The sequence below is a fragment of the Gymnodraco acuticeps genome, unplaced genomic scaffold (assembly GCF_902827175.1).
Source record: "Gymnodraco acuticeps unplaced genomic scaffold, fGymAcu1.1, whole genome shotgun sequence".
NCBI classification, from domain to species: domain Eukaryota; kingdom Metazoa; phylum Chordata; class Actinopteri; order Perciformes; family Bathydraconidae; genus Gymnodraco; species Gymnodraco acuticeps.
The window spans coordinates 378,506-399,296 of NW_022990906.1; the positions used below are offsets into that span (position 1 = coordinate 378,506).

The 20,791-nt window shown below is 39.5% G+C and overlaps 1 protein-coding gene across 1 annotated transcript in view; it reads left to right on the top strand.

Moving 5' to 3' along the window:
- The first annotated feature begins 822 nt into the window (after positions 1 to 822).
- Positions 823 to 20,791, top strand: part of LOC117557850 (CD82 antigen-like) — a 45,984-nt gene continuing 26,015 nt past the window's right edge. Inside the window, exons 1-2 of the mRNA XM_034233827.1 lie at positions 823 to 1,039; positions 19,824 to 19,896. Coding sequence (XP_034089718.1) covers positions 19,834 to 19,896 — 63 coding nt within the window. The 5' untranslated portion in view covers positions 823 to 1,039; positions 19,824 to 19,833. The remainder of the gene's footprint in view (positions 1,040 to 19,823; positions 19,897 to 20,791) is intronic.

Here is a 20,791-nt window from a genome sequence, read left to right on the forward strand (position 1 = left end):
TTGGAGGAGGGGCTCTGTAAGGAAGTGGCAGATTTTCTCCGGTTGTGTATTTTCAAATTCTAGCGATCTCGAGCTGGTTTCTCCGAAATTACCTACCCCACCTTGAAGTACTCTGACTAGGACCAATCGACCAATACATAAATACAAAATATTGTTCACCAACCTGACTTGTTTCTATCTGATTAAAATTCAGATCAGTCGATGATCATTTGGCTTAGAAATGAGCGTGTTTACAAAGTGAACGCATGGATGACGTCACGACCATCACGTGACTACTGAAAATGGGCAAAATGGCAGCGGCCTGACGGAATATACAGGTTTTGATAAAAAAGAGCTATAAAATCATTATTTACCGGGGAATATCGCTGATTTCTTCAGGGTATGGTTTAAACATAATGTTTAACTAAATACTGAAGTTTTGATTAATTATCTAATGAGTGGAGCATTCCTTTAAGGTTAAGCGTTATGGTCAGAAACCTTTTTATTGTGATATAGGCCTATGTATATTTATTGGATTTTTTTAACGTAGTATAGGCTATTATTTAAATGTAACTACTTTAAGACCAAACGTCAAAAACGTTGAAACATTTATCTGGTAAAAATGCAGATCAGACGATTAAATTATGTAGTCAAAAAATGATAATAACACAAAACATATGTCCATGGATTATCTCCACTTTATCCTGTGTTTTTTGTAAACTGCTTAATAAACACTTGTGTTGTCTCAGAACAGCCTGTTTTGTAATCCTCTGTGGTGATGCGTGCTCTGCGGGGATTTAGGGGTTAAAGCGGGGCATTATTTGACTCGTTAATTCCCATATCTGCCACACGGGGGGACCCGAGGAGCCTCTCCTGCTGCTGCCTGTCCTGCTGCTGCCTGTCCGCCTTCAGTCTCACTCTCTGCTACTGCTTTGTTGTCCAGCCGGAGGAGGTCACTCAGTCGGAGCAGCAGTCCCCTCACAGCGCACTCAGGAGCCGCAGAGCAGCCGCCGACTCTCCGCAGAAAACAATTCTTTCCGCAGTTTGACAAAACAACCAAGTAAGTAAATATACGACTCTTGCTCTCTATACGGAAGCTTTCTTTTCTTTATTCATGTTTTTTCCGCGAACACGAGGCATGTGAGGCTGCTGTGTTCAGATCGATCATCAGGTTGTCGATTCATCGGTTCTTCGTGACAAACGGCCGCATTTCAGACATGTTGATGACTTTAATTGAGTAAACAGGACTGGTGATGTGGCGCATGTGTGCATGATTTATGTAACATATCTGACACGATGAGGAGCTTCAGTATTAGACCACTTGTTTGGCCAGAGAGACACTGAACTGAAGTACAACTTTCAAGTTTAAACTGGACTCAAATATGAATAATAACAGTACTTTTTAGAGTCCAAGTATCAAGGAGGAAAGCACGCAAAACAAGTTATAAGATCACGTGAAAAAAAATGTGTCAGAACTTTACTAACTTTTTTAAAGCCCTTCAGGACAAGCATTAGATACACACTTTTTGTATTTGCATGTAGTCTGGTGTAACAGAAACTGAAGTTAATCAATCTGGTTCCTGTTGTGGTAACTACTGATTGAAACCATCATGGGACACAGGGTTTTAGGCAATTAACTGAAAAGCTAAAACGAATGATTATGTGGATTATTTTGACATCTATACAGTCAAAAAACAGTCATAAATCTTCAAGTTGTTTACTTGGTTTGGTATTTTGTCTAATCAACAGTCGAAAATGAATAATAATAACTATAATGATAATGTAAGACCATCAGCAAGTTTTTCCAAACAGCCACCAATTTAAACGCCAAAATTAATCATTTTTATACTACCATTTTCTGATCTAATGTCCATATATGCAATAGAACACCATTTGTTGGTTTTTTGAATAGTTATAGCCTACTTTACAGTTTAAAGAATTAAGAAAAAATGATATCTGTTTTTTGAAAAGGACTTAATGGAGGTTCTGGGAAGTCTGGTTTTTGTCTCAATACTGTTTGCTTATAATTTACAAAGTGGTATTGTTTGTATCCCAGGAAGACTAGACTAAAATGCTCCCATTAGATAAGCTAGTTAATGGTTGGCATCAACTGATCAACAATTTGTTTTAGGCCTGAGCCAAACCCCGAGGCCAACCTGACTGACCCACGTAGGCACACTATTTAATCAATTTACAAAACATCCAGCTCTTCTTCTGCAGGGTGATTGTCTGCATTACAGATATGGATGTGGGTCAGTGTTGTGCATGGTGGCATCAGTCAATATTTCAGTTTTCTCCCTTCCCCTCTTGCACATCGGTGAATCTTGTCCTCAACTTGCGAGGGAGTAAATTAGTCCAGCTGCAGGTCGGGCTTCACTGCGGCGTGACCTTAATTACCTTTCCATAACCGGGGAACCGAAGTCTTGTTGAAGTGCTTCTGCCGGAGTTCTATCAGACAAGAATGTTTTCGCCCACAGGAACCAGTTAATCTGCATTCTGAGATATTTAACACAACACCCAGTCTGTGTGTTTCAAGTGTAGAAAAACCTAATTCAGTTTGCTTCTCACAAAAAAGAGTGAAGTCTGTCTGTTTGCCGGAGACTCACCCTTAGTGAGTCTATAACTTGTTTACCCTGTTTACTGTAATAAGTATGTAAGAATCAAGTAAAGTAATATGTAATGGAATAGCCCTGAGGGGTAATTATGGGTTTAATAAGGCTTGAGCCTTTCGAGCTGCTCACATTTCTCCTGCACAAAGAACAACATGCATGGTGGACTTGAGATGAAAGGCTGTAGCTGTCGGGGCAATTTTCTTAACTTAGATCTTTTCCTGACAACGAAAATGTACTTTCTTCTGTCAAAGCCCAGCAATAGACCAACCAATGAATGTACCTACTTTTTAGGTATAGTGTTTGTATTTTCACTTGAATATTGTCATTCTTTGTTGGTAAGCCAGTTTTTACTGGACTTTGATGGGAACATTTGAGAAAATCTGAGAGACAATATGTCTGTCTGTCAGCCAGATTATGCAATGACACACATTTCATGAGCATTGTTGAAAGGGTGCAGTATGAGCCAAAGAAAAACCTATTACATGGAGATGGCCTTGGCAGAGGTTTAGACAGGAGAATTGTTGTGGTTTTTTCAAAGGAAATCTCACCACAATTACAGGTTCGAGCCCCTTAACTGTGAATATCTGTGGGTTTTGTTGATTGTAAATGGAATATCTTTCTGTTTTTTGACTGTCGGTCTGACAAAACAAGTTATTTTACCGAAGCTAAGCAATGTGCCAGTCAAAAAGGAATGTATTCGTTAATAGGGATCCGTGTTTAGGTGAAAACGCTGATGAGATTGAGTATTAGTGGAAGTGAGGTTTCTGTTTACATGCCTCACGTTGTGGGAGTGAGCGCCTGAGTTTGGCACTAAACAAGTATGAGATTTGAGTGACTCCATTTTCCCACACGCCCCCCACCTCTCCCTGCTGCAGCGTAGTCATGGAAACGTGCACAGCTTGCTCCTTTCAGTTGACGTCTGGGAGGCCCAAACTGGTTTTGCCACCACCGAGTGGTACAACACTGAATTAATTATGGTGGTGGGTGGGGTTAACTTACCAGGCTGAACCTCGCTTTGTTTTGGTGACTCCCCCCTTTTGTTCTTACTGTGTGTCCTCCATCGTCCTCACCCCACTAGAAGACAAGTTGTTGTCACTGCAGCAGTAAATGGAAGAAACCATCACGGTTGTCTCTTAAAAACTATTCTATTCTCTGAAATTGTGTCAGTGGTGAAAGTAATTCTTGGGCCAGAAAGTAGCGAACCCACAATGTACAAATACTCCTTTACAATGATGTGAAAGCACTATTAGTACAGTATTATTGGTTAGATATAGCCTACTTATCGTATCAAATGTGTTGAACACTTGTGTCAAACACTTATTTAATGAAACCATGTGAGGAGTTAGGATGAGAATTTTCTCTTTGGTGGAAACATGAAAGTGCTGGATAGTCTGTGTGCCCACCAGCAGGGTTGGGAGGGTTACATTAAACATGTTTTCCTTAACAATTAACATTTTCACGTAGGGAAAACAGTGTGAGAAAAAGTTTTTAGAGAGTACTTGTCCATGGACAAGTGAGTTTGGCAATTTACTTGTCCGAATACATTTTTCACTTGTCCAGAATGGACAAAAATTGGGGCCACTGGAATCTTCTTCTTCGTCATCGTATTTTACATTTTCCCACGTTTTTTACGACACCGCTAACGTAAGTGAGCGGTAAGATTTTACTGCATCACACATAGGGTTGGATATCGTTTGGATTTTAACGGTTCCGGTTCTGCTTTTCGATTCCGGTTATTTTCGGTTCTCGATTCCGGTTCTTTGAGAGGGTAAAAATAAGTCAAACTGGGAGAAAAATATATTTATGAAAACATTAAGTCAAATCTGTATTCCTATTTACAAATCACTTCATACTGTTTAATTTCTTGCAGTTATTGAATACAATTATATAAAAATAATCTCTGCATTGTTTAGTTAGTTCTGGTGCAGTTTGAGAATGTACAATTGGCCCAGTCTCCTCTGATGTTACACTGCAGGTAACCTGCCTGTGAGACACAGTCCAACCACACATGTCCAACACATAGGACATAACCTAATAATAATAATACATTATATTTATAGCCTATAGGCCTAGCGCTTTTCTACAACTCAAAGACGCTTGCACGCTTACACATGTCCTGCAATACACATGCTACAGCTGCCCAGCTGCTCACTGTTTGTAAAAGTAAATAAATAGTATTTTCATTTCAATAATGTACTTTCTATACCCTGCTTCATAAACAATACTGACATCCCTGTGCTCCTCCGAGTCTGGGGGTCCGGGGATGTGAGGACAGCGCGAGGACACAGACAGGGAGGCTGCTTCACTTCATAAAGGAAATGGCGGTCAATATTAACAACACATGAGCTAAAACGCTTAATAACCTTCATTATGTGTTAGAGAAAGAACATAAGAAAGTTTGACAAAGATGAGGCTGTTAAACGGGCAGTGGATCGCTGTGTGTAGAAAGAGAGAGAGAGACGCCCTGCACCGTGCAGCGATCAGCTGATACGGAGCATAGAGAGAGCTGCAGTCTGCGGGGCTCGGCCTCGCCTCCTGTCCTCACAACTCTTATTAATCCCTGTACCGGACAATTGTTATTTGTTCTTACTCGGAACCGAGTTTTGCTTCCCAACCCTGGCACTGTGTTACACTCCCCGCCCCGCCCCCGTCTAACCCCCTGATCCCACCGGAAGCGTCTGCGCTGCGGCTGTGCCGCGCTGCGACCTCCTCCTGCGACCTCCTCCTGCGTCATAACCCACCAGGCGCGTTTCAAAACGTTGCGGAAGCGGAGCGTCGTGTGTGCAGCCTCGCAGTTGTTGGATGAACGTTCCACTTCCTGCCTGCGCCGCGCTGCGCCGCATCAAAAATAGGATTCATTCCTTGCGGCGAGGAGCTTCTGGGACGCTTCGAGCCGCGGCGCAGCGGGTCTGGTGGAATAGCACCCATTGACTAGAGTGGCCGCGATAGCTAAAAACGCCGCAGCGCAACGCAGCGCAGACGCTCATGGTGGGATTAGGGGGTAACTGTACAGAAAGCGGCGAGATGCATTTCCTTAGGATTCGACAAGCAGAACCGAAACTAACATTTCTAAACAAACAATGGCGGACACGTACAATTTGCGAATGAGTTCTGCCTTTTGTAAACTGAATGTATCAACAATTTGTCAATAAACGTCACTTGTCCGCCGGACAAGTCAATTGACAGATCTACTTGTCCGATATTGTAAATAACACGTCCCGGACGGTGGGACGTGTACTTTTTCGCACACTGGAAAAAAAGTATTCACTAACCTTATCTGTATCAAAATATTAAACTAATTACTTTCCATTACCTCTTTGGCCATGACCAGTTATGCACAGCCTCTTACATTTTAGACAAGGTGGAAGCAACCAGTAACGTCAGGAGACTAATGAAATAATCAAGATATTTTTATCTTTCAAATTTAAGTTACTTGTTATACTATAACTCAACAAGATTATGCACAATAAAAGACACTAAAATAATAATTTTGACCAGAAATGTTTATATTTAATTTACACTGTCTTCTCTTCCCACACCAATGTACATAATGTATTTAATATACTAGAGTATCCATCTCAGTGCTTGAACAATAAGCGGTTTAATTTATTAATTAAAACACATTTCTTATACAATCATTTTAGATTTGAAACTGACTGGACTAGAATATTGTGATGGACATGGTCCACTTTTGATGAATTCAACCAAAACATTATGTTAATATATCTGTGCAGATTAAGCTATGTATTGAGCTATTATTAATTTTTACAGTGCATCCTTGTAGGATGTTTTTTTGTATTCACAAATATTATTTGATTGGCTTTAGTCACTTTCCACGAGGTGTTACACATCTTTACATCGCCTAAAGTAAACTCATGTCCGGTGTCTCCGAAAAAACAAAGTGTCATGGTGAGAAAAGGGCGTCTGTTAAACTGCTGCTGCTGTTTTATTGTGCAGAAGAAAAGTAAAGCAGCCTCACGGTGTGTCGAGTTTCTCCTTTTGTTTCCAGAGAGGAAATTGTGTCTGAAAGCTGTCATTGTTGAGGCGTCCCGTCAGAGTGGGACTGTGAGAGCTGCGGTGTTATTAAAAGGGTGTGTAGGTGGGGTTTATTTCAGGTGGAGGGAGGAAGAGAAGGGGCGTCAGAATGATTCATCAAAGAAAATGAATTCATCGTTTTAGTAATTTTCATGCCAAACACTCGATTTGGCTGTCGGTAGGATAAAAAAAAGAAAAAAAGAAGCCATTTATTACCTATCTAAAGCTAATCCTTTAAAAAATGCAAATGTTCTCACATTTGTCGACCAAATTGATTCATTGGATAAAAATGTATTTATACTAAAAAATAGAAATGGTGATGTTTGTATATATGTTAGAATACATCATGATGAGACCATTCCAGCTGCCTTCGTCACATCTCTCATAGAAAAAATATTAATCATGACGGCATGGCAAATACCTTTCGTTCTCCTGCTCCAATAAGACGTTAGTACATATATACTTCCAAGCTGATCTAATTACTATATGTATTAATTACTGAATAAACCATGATAGATGTCGCTTTTAGTGACTCCACAGATAATCACCTGTATTTTAGTGTCTTTCAGCTCATTGTGCCGTTTATCTTGCTCAAACTTTTATGTTTTTCAATCTCACCTACAAGAACTTTTTTGCCAAGAAATTGTTGCAGAACGTTTTCGCTTTTACATTTGTTTGTTCAACATGTTACTGACTTAGCTTTAGTCGGTGAATGATTTAACATAACCAGACTAGCTGTTTCTTACTGCTTCCAGTTGTTATGCTAAGCCAGTGGTTCTCAAACTTTTTCTGTCAGGCCCCCTTTGGAGGAAAAAAAAAGTCGGGCCCCCCCAACACAAATAGTCAGGCTCAGTGGCGCCGCCAGAGATTTATTTTGGGCATGCTGTGGGGTAGCTTGACGTTTCATAGAGGGTGCTCAGACATGTACCGGGCGCTACAGTGGAATGTTCTACACGCAAATACACAGTGTACCCGCGACTGTTATAATGAAGGCACGATAATCAGTTCACGGCATATAGGTGTAAGCAGGGGTAAAGTGCTATTTTTATAGGTGGTGAGTGGACCTCACATAGGGGGGTCCGGTGGCATGCTCCCCCGGGAAGATTTATTTCTAAATATTGAAGTTGAAAGCATCAATCTGGTGCACTTTGAGAGCAAAATGAAGAGATCTATGGATACATCTCTCAACACCTACAGTGGGGCAAACAAGTATTTAGTCAGCCACCAATTGTGCAAGTTCTCCCACTTAAAAAGATGAGAGAGGCCTGTAATTTTCATCCTAGGTATACCTCAACTATGAGAGACAAAATGAGAAAGAAAATCACATTGTCTGATTTTTAAAGAATTTATTTGCAAATTATGGTGGAAAATAAGTATTTGGTCAATAAAAAAAGTTCATCTCAATACTTTGTTATATACCCTTTGTTGGCAATGACAGAGGTCAAACGTTTTCTGTAAGTCTTCACAAGGTTTTCACACACTGTTGCTGGTATTTTGGCCCATTCCTCCTTGTAGATCTCCTCTAGAGCAGTGATGTTTTGGGGCTGTCGCTGGGCAACACAGACTTTCAACTCCCTCCAAAGATTTTCTATGGGGTTGAGATCTGGAGACTGGCTAGGCCACTCCAGGACCTTGAAATGCTTCTTACGAAGCCACTCCTTCGTTGCCCGGGTGGTGTGTTTGGGATCATTGTCATGCTGAAAGACCCAGCCACGTTTCATCTTCAATGCCCTTGCTGATGGAAGGAGGTTGTCACTCAAAATCTCACGATACATGGCCCCATTCATTCTTTCCTTTACACGGATCAGTCGTCCTGGTCCCTTTGCAGAAAAACAGCCCCAAAGCATGATGTTTCCACCCCCATGTTTCACAGTAGGTATGGTGTTCTTTGGATGCAATTCAGCATTCTTTCTCCTCCAAACACGTCTAGTTGAGTTTTTACCAAAAAGTTCTATTTTGGTTTCATCTGACCATATGACATTCTCCCAATCCTCTTCTGGATCATCTAAATGCTCTCTAGCAAACTTCAGACGGGCCTGGACATGTACTGGCTTAAGCAGGGGGACACGTCTGGCACTGCAGGATTTTAGTCCCTGGCGGCGTAGTGTGTTACTGATGGTAGCCTTTGTTACTTTGGTCCCAGCTCTCTGCAGGTCATTGACTAGGTCCCCCCGTGTGGTTCTGGGATTTTTGCTCACCGTTCTTGTGATCATTTTGACCCCACGGGGTGAGATCTTGCGTGGAGCCCCAGATCGAGGGAGATTATCAGTGGTCTTGTATATCTTCCATTTTCTAATAATTGCTCCCACAGTTGATTTCTTCACACCAAGCTGCTTACCTATTGCAGATTCAGTCTTCCCAGCCTGGTGCAGGTCTACAATTTTGTTTCTGGTGTCCTTTGACAGCTCTTTGGTCTTGGCCATAGTGGAGTTTGGAGTGTGACTGTTTGAGGTTGTGGACAGGTGTCTTTTATACTGATAACGAGTTCAAACAGGTGCCATTAATACAGTTAACAAGTGGAGGACAGAGGAGGCTCTTAAAGAAGAAGTTACAAGTCTGTGAGAGCCAGAAATCTTGTTTGTTTGTAGGTGACCAAATACTTATTTTACAGAGGAATTGACCAATTCATTCATTAAAAATCCTACAATGTGATTTCCTGGATTCTTTCCCCCCATTCTGTCTCTCATAGTTGAAGTGTACCTAAGATGAAAATTACAGGCCTCATCTTTTTAAGTGGGAGAACTTGCACAATTGGTGGCTGACTAAATACTTGTTTGCCCCACTGTATATGAAAAAGAACTGTAAACAGATTTACTTTTTCTTTATGGATATTTTACAAATCACCCTTTTTAAACGTTATTCTTGTTTTACTGTCTTATAGTATTTCATACCTGTTTTTCATTTATTCTCTTATTTTTTTATAACTATAATGATCATATAAACGTGTGTCTCGGAAATAATTGTTTACATTAATGGTGACCAAAACATTTGAGACCCACTGAGATAATTTAGATTAAAGTTAACTATCTAAACACTGAGAGTCCTTTAGCTCACTGAGCCTCTCAGTCTGACAGGAGAGGACTCTCTTCCACCTTGTTGTTGAAAAAACTCCTTATATCCGTTAGCGTAGCTCGCTAGCACCAGAAGCTAACAACAACGATCTCCGGTACCGGTGCGCTCTCTCTCTCGCTTGTGCACGCACACATAATGTCTTGTTCCACACACACACAGAGCCGAGCTTTGATGAAACACAGAGACCCAGACGTAATAGTACTGTACTGTATCATATTATTTTCGAATCAATCATTTTTTAAATTAAGATTTTTTAATTTTTTTTAAATAACCATTTTTCCTCCTGATCTCTCACGCACCCCACTTTGAGAACCACTGTGCTAAGCTAACATAAGCTAACATCCTCCCGACTACAACTTCAAATGTATACAAGACCAATAGATAATACCATAAAACTGTTAAAGGTGGGGTAGGTAAGTTTCAGAAACCGGCTCGAGTGCACTAAAATTTGAAAGTACACAGCCGAAAAGAATCCGCCCCTTCCTTCAGACTTCCTTACAGAGCACCTCCTCCAACACACATGAACGCGCAATGCACGCCCAATGAGGGCACGAGATACATTTGTGCGTGCACGAGATGGAAGGCTGACAGACTGGGTGGCAATCCAATCCGTTTAGCCGGCCCGGCTAAATGGATTGGTTGTACTTTTTACAGTACTACGGCTTCCACAAATGACATTTTTTAATGGATTTTTTGTCAAAGCACTTAAGATATTCATTGCTATCGGGATGTTAAGAGCATTCCATGGAATATAACAAGTGTATCTCGAGCCGGTTTCTGAAACTTACCTACCCCACATTTAACTGTGTTAATCTGCAAATGACGCACATCTTTTGCAAACTTTTGTTGGATTTGAGAAAATATACAGATGCAAATAGACAAAGTTAGTCGAACATCTGAAAGTGCATTTTTGATGTTTTCTTACGACCAATGTGAAAAAATACATGTTATTAAAGCTAAATATCCCAAAATCTCTTAATAGTTTTTGCCTTTTAAAGTCTTGTCTTAACGCACAAACAAGAGTGGTATCGACAATTCCATCTGACTCCAAATACCAAAAAAAGTTTCTAAAAAAAAAAGGCCAGTAGTTTGATAAACACTCACTGCTTCTGTGTGAGGAACCAATTGACCGATATTAAACCGTGAATAATAAGCACAAAAAAGATAAACGCCTCTTTTGTTTCTGCTGTCCTAATAAGAGATTTAAATTCCAGAAATTCTACAAATGGATTGTGTCAAAGAGAACAGTGAGGGAAGAGTGGTGACAAAAGAGTTTATTGTGGTGTTTGTTGTTGTTGCTGCAGCCCCACACTCCTCCTGCACATTTCTGCATGAGTCAAAGAGTGTGTAAGAGTCTTGGATGACATGTCTGACTGACGCCTTCAGCCAAGTCTCTGTCAGAAGAACAACATGTTGTAATGAGGAGAAAGCGCCTTCTTTTTTGTCAAATATGTCAAATAAATGACAATGTGGGTAGAATAAAACATTATTGCCAAAGTTCACTTGTAGCCTATACTTGCCTCGTCACACATTTAATAGAGCTGCATCTAACAATTATTTGTATTATCCATTCGTTTTGCAATTATCTTCTTTATTTTTCTGATGTTTTTGTCTTTACAAATAGTGCCTGCTCTAACTTCCAACAGCCTGGGATATTCTTTCAAACAGTCCAAACCCTATAAAATATACTTTTATATAATCCAACAACAGAGAAATGCAGCAAATCATCACACCATGAGCTTTGACATTAACAACACGTAGAACTAGAGAATACAACTTGTAGAAACATCAGGCAACAAGCACTTTATTTGTTAACTTGTACTAGTAAGGGATAATGTGCAACTGCTTATTACACGGCCACATACTAAATACACCAACCACCTGACTATCAATATTGAATAAAATGAGTTTATTGACTTAAAAATGATCCCGTTCCAGTTTTTACTTCTTGACTGTATTCAGTTGGCTTCTCTGTTGTCCAGTGCTCTGTCTTTTAACCTCTTTCCTTCTATTGTTAACTTTTCTGTACTGAGGACAGTTTAGCCATCAGGAATCCAAAGTTTGCCGCTTTCCTCAAATATACTAGTGAATATTCAAAAAGTAATCCATTGTTTTCTAATGGAGAAAACCAATGTTTGTTGCCCAACAATAGCGTTGTCAGAGTGAGCGTGAAGTGAACGGCTGCCGTGGATTATAACGGGATTCTAAATAAAAAGATGTGAAGATATTTGCCCGGGAAAGATTTAAGACGGATTATCTCCAACACTGGGAAGCTGAATCACTGCGCAACAGAAAGCGACTGATGTGAAAACACAGCTAAAAAAAGAAACTGAAAGTTGCTTTGTGTTTACTTCTGATTATCTCAGCTTGCTTTATGCAGCAGAAGTGACCGTTATACAGGAGGAATTTAACCAATGTTTTAGACACACCTCGTTACAAAAGACAATAGTGGCTGGCTCATCTGCATTTTCTCACAAGTGTGTGTCAAACAGAAACCTGCTACACATATTGAAATTACGGAGGGAAACCATTGGTAGACAGAAATCTATATAGAATGGAAACAAGGATGGAAATGAAACATATTTAAGCCCATGAATTAAATGCGGCAGTGAACAATAACTAAGTACATTTACTCAAGTACTGTACTTGAGCACAATTATGGGGTACCAGTAAAAGACCTGAGTACTTCTTCCGCCTGCTGATATGAATGCTAGGTACCTGGGGTAAAGTACCATTTGTATTGAGGTGCATGTAGTGACTCATTTGTGAGACACAGTCATAAGATACATCTAGACACAATGTGAAAAATGTGGATCGCAAATTGGCCCTCATACTTTCTTTCTTGATGTATTCAATTTTTGTATTTATCTATATATGGTATAATGTAATGTCGGCTGGAAACTGGAGAACTAAAAAGTTGGCATTGAAATGTGATATTGTATTTAAATCGCTCTGCACTGCGTAAGGTGCTGAAATGAAAATTAGAATAAGGAAAACCTGTTATTTTCTTTGGTTTATGTTCCTCGTTGAGTGTTGTGGCTCATTCAGAGCCAGTGAGCGGTGTATTGTTGTGCCTGGTACAACCAGAGGCTATAGGAGGCGGAGGAGGAACATTAAAAATGAAGGAGGGACAAACTGTGAAAAAGTGTTTTGTTTATTACAACTCAGAATGAAACCAAAGTGTAAATGAAGAGAAAAGAAGAAGCAGCTGTAAATATGAAGACTGTTTAGAACAGACTGGGCTTTTTATGGATGTTAAGGTCCAATGGATACTTGGTTGTTTGGAAACTTCCAACATCTAGGTGTAATGACTCCAGTTTTAAGTATAGCCTACCAAAAAGGGGAAAGAGACTCATCAAATCTATGCAGTCACAAGTTGTATTTGTTTATCGTTAAATGTTGGTTTGCCATCTACAATTGACACTGAGAAGGACAAGAAGCATGTACATTTACTACATGTTATATACTTCATTTTTAAAATATAGTAAAGTTATCGGTTATCTTACCCTAACCCTAACCATAGCCCCATACTGTAAACCATGAGAATGATGTTTTATCCGTTATTGGTATCGGCTAATAAATCGATTTTTGCCATGAACTATAATTTAAAATGTATGTAAATCTCAGAAAGATCTCTAGGTTAAGGAAAGACGCCAGTTCTTTTGGGCACTCTCCGTAAGAAAAGCTCAGTCTCGCTCTTGTGGTGACGTAGATTCTCTCATTTTGCCAACTGTCTCTGTGCGTGTTGGCGATGTTGACCTCTGTGTTGTGACAGGATGTTTAACGTTGTCAGACAACCCAGTTTATTAATCTATAGAAACTGGGTCAAAACTTCTGAGGGCTCAGATCAGACTGAAGAGCTTCTGTATGTGTCCAATAATCATTTTTAATAACATTTTATGACTTTGTCTCAGTTCATGACGTGCCTTCGTAATGTGCTCCAGATTGTGTTGAAAACTTTCTGTGGAAATAATTAGGATGGCATGTTTTCTATTTTTGTTTGTGAATAGTTTCCTCCCTATGGTTTTATTTAAAACGCATTTGAATGTGAAAAATGTGCCATAATCAACAACTTTGAGGCTGATACATTAATTGAACCATTGTGTACTTTCCTGAAGCAGACATGTTTTATTCACTCAGCAGCTGCAGTACAAAGGGGCTCTGCGTGGCACTACTACATTTTAAGAAAGCCTTTGTTTCTAGATCTTTTTTTCCTACCAGAAGTGCATAAATGCATTTTTCATGTTCACAAGATCCAGTCCAACAATTATAACTCTGTAGAAGCCTTAATATCATGTTATGATTTAAAAAGCTAACTGGTGATATCTTATATTTTCTTCTGTCAACAAATCCATGGAAAGACAAAAACCAACAATGATGATAGTAGCTATGTGTACCACTGCAGCTGGTGAGCTAACAGCTAACACATTAGCCAGTCAGGAAAATGCTAGTGCTATTAATTCACAATATTCAAGTTATTTTTAACAGTTTAACTCCTGATATGATAGCCATTCCATAAAGTGATTTATATTTGGCTCGAAGTGTGGTGTGTACTTAGCAGCTACTCTCTTGGCTAGTTGGTAAAGGACTATGGTATGCTAACTGCGAACATGCTAGCAATTCAAATAGCTTTATTGGCATGACCATAATGACATACAGTATTGCAGGCACTATTTTAGAAGTGGACTTAGTGGGAATTTTATTGAAGGAGAGAAATATGTCTCTTGCTAACTCTTGATCAGCAAGCACATAAGATGTTAGCGTAGCTCTGTCGCTAAATGGACAAAACTAATAAATTACGTGTTTTTACTTTCTGACACAAAACTATGGAGGTTAAAGGACAGTTGACGGTGACACACAGCTACAACCTCGATATTACTGTACCTTTTACTTTGAGCAAAAAGTCAATCCCTCATACACCCTCTTGCATTAGTAAATGTTCTATATGCAAATGTACTTCTTTGCACAATTACCAGCTGTTTCAGGAAAAAACGGAGCCTTTTAAATGTTTTCAGCTGAGTCACGGACACAAAGTCAGGACGTTTTGAGAGACTGACTTACACGTTGTTGTTTTGGTCTTGTTTTGAAGAGTTTTCTTGTAAAAAAAACAAAATATGGACTATACCAATCGTTATCCTTTTACTTCTTTCAGGTCTCTTTACCAAAAGTCTAAGCCTAAACTTAAATGAAGAGTCTTATGTATCAGAGGCCGACCTGGTCTTTATTAAGACTTCCGCCTGCTCTCTTTAAAGTCTATAATACCTTCCATCTGGCTTTGCTGAAACCGCCAAAATCTCTTTCCCATTGCATATTCTCTTTCCTCTGTCATCCCTGCAGGTGCCCCCTCTCCCCCCCCCCCCCCTCACCCCTCACCCCCGCAACCCACTGTCACAGGCAACCATGTAACAGTAACCCATTTACAGTGAAGGGAATATGGGTTGGATACACGGACGCTGAGCTCACTCTATGGGCTTCACTGCCGGGAGGAAACATCGAACCGGGCCGCCGTATTTCACCCAGAGTTTCATAGATTTATTGGACAGTAAGAGGCCATTACTTTATGGAGGGGGCGCTGCGGGGAGGTGAAGAGAAGATGGAAAACCATTCAGAGAGAGAGTTGCTGCGTTCATGTTAGGCTAGAATTTCTGTAAATATGAAAAACCACATGAAAGGAGAAAGGTCATTGACATTTTTCTGGTGTTGAATACGAGTTGGATGCACTTTTTGCTCTTTCCAATCTGCACTAGTTGGACTGAACTTGAACTGTTAATGTTAAAAAAGTTAAACTCTTATTCTACATATTACTTGTGATTTGAGACCAGGTGAAGGGGGGTGATAAAGAAAGAAAGAATATTACTGCACTTGAAAATCAGCTAATTAGAATAAATTGAAACGCGTAATTTCGTTTTTTTGTTGCTCCCAATGAACTTACAAGTTAGAAATTGGAAGACGATGCCAAGAGACCACTTTATAAAAGCATGTGGATGGCTGATATTTCATGTTTTCTGGCTTTGATTAAAATGTTACCTTTTGTATATTTATGTTATAAATTTAGGAATAATTCAAGTTGAATTTTTTGAAAAACCTTATCTGCTGTAATTGTAAAGCCACCGCATTACTCAACATTACAGTAGTGTAGATATACTGATTTCATCTTTAGACATGTAAGGATCTGGAGCTGAGGAACAGACAGGGCTGGAGCTCCAGAGCGAGCAGGTCACAGATGGTATGACCTCTCCGCTCACAGATTGAGGTTGTGATTGCACTGGTTGTTTTTGCGGGTGTAATCCTGGAGGATTTGAGCCCCCCAGTTCCTGATCATGATCAGCCGGACCAGCTTAGCCTCCGAGGTCTGTTGTTCTATAGCATCTGTCACCACTTGTTCACATCACGCTCTTCTCCACAGCAGACCTGCAAACACAATCCTGCTCTGCTCTCATACAGAATAACTTCACTTGCACTCTGTTTATGGAAATTATTGTTACATTTTGTACAGTGCATTGGACTGTTGGACACATTTTTCAATGACTTTATTAACGATATAATACATTCATTTAATCATGAAAATAATAAGTTGGTTAGTTTGGTCAAACCAATAACCCATCACCCAAACAATTGTATAGATCAGAAACATTTAGCAAGAATATTTTACTCGACAAAGGACCTGAATCATTATGAAATGTCAGAAATATTTGTTGTAATATTGAGAACATGTCAATCACCAATTGATGCAGTATAAAATGATACACAGATATTACCTGTCAACCAGAAAGTGCTGTCAATTAAGGATGATTCCAAGCCCCATATGCCTTCTCTGTAACCAAAAGACTATTGGCACGTATGTACACATGGTTTATGAATGTACTGCAGTAAGAACATTCTGGAAACGAGTTATTGACATTGTTTCTGAGATTATTGGAGTTCACATACACATATTGTATTGTTGAATGATGATTCTTCTCTTGACCTACTAAACCAGGGGTGCCCAACCTTTTTTGAACCGAGAGCTACTTTTAAAGTTGCCAGTCTGCCGAGATCTACCAGTCCAAATAGAGAGGTGTAGCCATTACTGACAGCCTACCAGGTAAATACACACTTCTACTTGTATAAAACTGACCTTTGTACGATTAATACTTCATACAATACTGCAGATCCTTTATCTTACCTCTTTCTAACCTACACACATACAAGTATTTAACTGAAGTTACACAACAGACATTGAACCCTTTCTTTGCCATTATATAAAAATAGTGTTGCTACAAAAGTATACATTAGACTTACTAATAAGAACAACTCAGATCTGAAGCTACAGAGGCCTTTTGAAATAGGATGCAAGCAACACTAGTTTCTTAACCTGAATTGATAATAGACTATAATCAATTTAAACAGAACAGATCTTAATGTTTGCATTCTTATACCATTTTGTGCAATAATTATAATGAATAAGTTCAAACAAACAAAAACTTACAGCTGATTAATAACGGTATCTAACTTGAGTTTTTATTATATCAAAAACCTGTTGAAATGCTACTGTTGTTTTTACTGTCCCCCAAAAGCGCATCGGCAGCCTCCAGGAATGCTTCTTTCACAACTTCGCCGTCTTTGAAAGACTTCATGTGTTTCGCTAGAATGTGACTGACACGATAAGATGCTATGGTAGCAGCCTTGCTCTTGTTGTTGGGCATGGTGAAAATGGACTGATGTGCATTTAGCTGTCCTTTCAGGTCCCTCACCTTTTGGGAGCGTAGGGCAGAATTTGGAGGGAATTCCGTCTCGTAGCGTGTGTGCACTGTTTTGAAATGCCGCTCCTAAGCTTTGGGTTTACAGGCTGGCCGCAAACAACTTCACGGCGTATTCTGCCACCCAAAGTCAGTAGAAGCTGCTGGGTAGCGTCTTCGAGTAAATCGCCAGAAGCGCCGACACCTCCTCATCACTCCACCGCTCCCATGTTTTTTTTGTGTTGCCATAAGTTAGTCTCTCTCCGTTGGTGCGTTGGGCTAATGCTAATAATGCTAATGCGAGCAAATAAAATGGTGGCTTCATAAAACCTTTCGGAGTTTTACAGGGCGTGGTTTGCAATTCGCCCAGCCAATCAGAAATTGTTAGTGTGGCCGACACACCCACGAACCATTTCCTCCCCAGGAAAGTACCACCTCTCTAGCAGGGACTATCTGGGGGTGAAAAGGTTCACGCAAACTAGGGACTAGTTCCAGATCTTTTTGGTGTGAAACCAAATCTCCCCCCCACCCCCCCCCCCCTATTGGCCTAATTCTTGGGAAAAGTACTCCGGTGTGAAAGCGCCTATTGGTAACGTGTAGATGGATTGGCTCTAACGGTTCAAAAGAGGTGTCAATAGGCGCGTTCACACCGCAGTACTTTTCCCACTTTAGTTCCGATATAGTTCCGAAATGTTGCGTTCACACCAAAAAGAGCTGGAACTAAATTAGTTAATGAGAACCTTTTCACCCCCTTTCCGTCCCTGCTAGAGAGCAGGGACTTTCGTGGGAGAAAAAGGTTCCTATGTCTGATTGGCTAGGCGGATTGCAAACCACGCCCCGTAAAACTCCCAAAAAGTTTTGTGAAGCCGCCATTTTATTATCCTTGCATTAGCATTATTAGCATTAGCATTAGCCCAGCGCAGAAACGCAGAGAGACTAACTTATGGCAACACAAAATAAAACATGGGAGCGGTGGAGATGAGGAGGTGTCGGCGTTCTGGCGATTTACTCGGAAGGCTTCAGTAGAAGCTGCTAGGAGTCCCAGCAGCTTCTACTGAAGCCAGTCCCCAACTCCGGGGACTTTGGGCGGCAGTAGGTTTGCGGCCTGCCAGTAAACCCAAAGCAGAAGAAGAAGAAGTGACGTCAGCGGCTTCATTTGCCTAATCCTCCCCCAGGGACTTATTCCGGTGTGAACGCGATCTGTACTTAGTTCATGAGAACTAAGTTCTCATGAACCTTTGTGGGAAAAGTACTGCGGTGTGAATGCGCCTATTTACAAAAATTGACCAATGGGTTCCAGAGGTATGGTAAATACACTCAAATGACCCCAGAAGTGTTTTTTTCTTTCTAAACCTCTCTAATAAGGTCAGATTTAACTTGTTATGCATCAATTTTGATACAGGGTACTTATTATGTTATAGTTTGGATTCCTAAAGCTTTTTGTCTACTATCCCATCATTCAAGGGTGGTTTTCACTATAAGTAATACCTTTTTTAAGGAAACTATAATTTACATTTTTTTTTACTATGTTCAATCTGAATTTACTTTAAAATAAAAACATCTACTGTATATTGATTCTGACTTTTCTACATCCAACTCACAGGTTTATCATTACTTTGAGAAAAAAGATTATTAATTTACCTTTTTAGAAGTGAAGATATAGTTTGTTCTGGGAATGTCATTTTGGAGCCTGAGACCTGAAAAACAGGCTTGGGGTTTAACGGGTTAAGCAATGGATATCATCATTCTATGACCTACTAATCTCAGAGCTGGCAATCGCTTCTGCTAATAAGGCTAAGGGGAAAACATTAGAGGCTATTAAAAGAGCTGCTGATCTGGTAATATCATTCATGTAAATTTAAGATTATTAGGAGCAAATTTCAATTCATTTAAAAAAATAAAATGTATGAATGTATTTGGATAAATTGTTATGCTATAATATAAATAATCTGATGAACTCAGACGATTGCTAACAAACATCAGGTAGGATTTTCTGTGAAATGGCAAGATGGGTGGGGAGGGAAGGGGTGGCATGGGAAAGGGATTCCCTATTTTTTTATTATTATTGTCTATATAATTTGTATCTGTGTATTTAATTAATTTATTACTTTAAATCCAAATTCTACATTTGAACACCAACAACTCTTCTGTTGTGATGAGAAGTGAATGTAAGAAGGCAGAGAGAATCCAGCCTTGGTCCTCTGAGAAATGAAAAAATTATCTCCAAATTTTAATTAATTGGGTAGTTAATTAACAAATAATTGCTTGAGAAAATTAACGATATTTGCAATCTCAATTCGCAATCAAATGATATTGAGAAACTGAAAAAACGCTGTCTGACAGACCTGTGAGTTTAAACATTCTATCGGTATGTATAACGAATATTGTGACTTTCGTATGTTTCCAGATCCAGCATCATGGGGAAAGGCTGCCTGACAGTGACCAAGTACTTCCTGTTCCTCTTCAACCTCATCTTTTTTGTGAGTATATTACTCATAAATTATAGTAATGTGCCATTAAATAAGAAACGCTGGTAAACATGTGATTCACTAAAAAATCGAAATGTTTTTTTGTTTAATATTTGTTAAACATTAACACCATCAAGGTTATCTTCTGGCTATTAAGGCGAGACACGGCAGGCAAAAACATAGTTTTTCATGCACTGGTCAATTTTGCGATTTTGTGCTATTTTGATTCCATAACATGTTTTCTTTCAGGCTTTTGGAAGGAAAACATACAAAATACACATTTAGATGTTTATTTTTGCTATAGTTTGTCTATTTGCATCTGTAGATTTCTCCTAAATTCACCAAAAGTTAGCATTCTAACATAACGTATAGTACCGCGACCGCTGTTTGCACCATGTAATCAGGGGCAGGGCATATAGCACCTTTCAACACAAGGCAATTCAAAGTGCTTTACATAAATGAAAGACATTAAGAAACATAAATATATAAAATGATATCTAGAAACACTCATTTAAAAGCAAAGATAAAAAGCATCATTCTTTTATTTTTATTTTATTTTTTATTTTGGGAGGGGTGCCTAAGTTGATTACATATTATCAAATGAAATAATTCAATGTATACGACAGTGCCATAGCTAAATGTGTTGGGTCTAAAGGTGTGTTTTGCTCCGCTCACCGGTCCCTCACAGCGGGCAGAGCTGCAGGTGCTGATCTCTCTCTCTCTCGCGTCCGGTTATACTTCACTCGCGTTTATGTCCAAAGCCATCAGAAAACCAAGTTATGTTTTAAGCATGAAAGCTGTAGGCCTATAGCTGTCAACTGTTCAAACTGTGATCACCAGTTCAATACATTTTTACAAATTCGATTTGGTTTCTATACTTATTTGAACATGTATTTATTTATTTTTA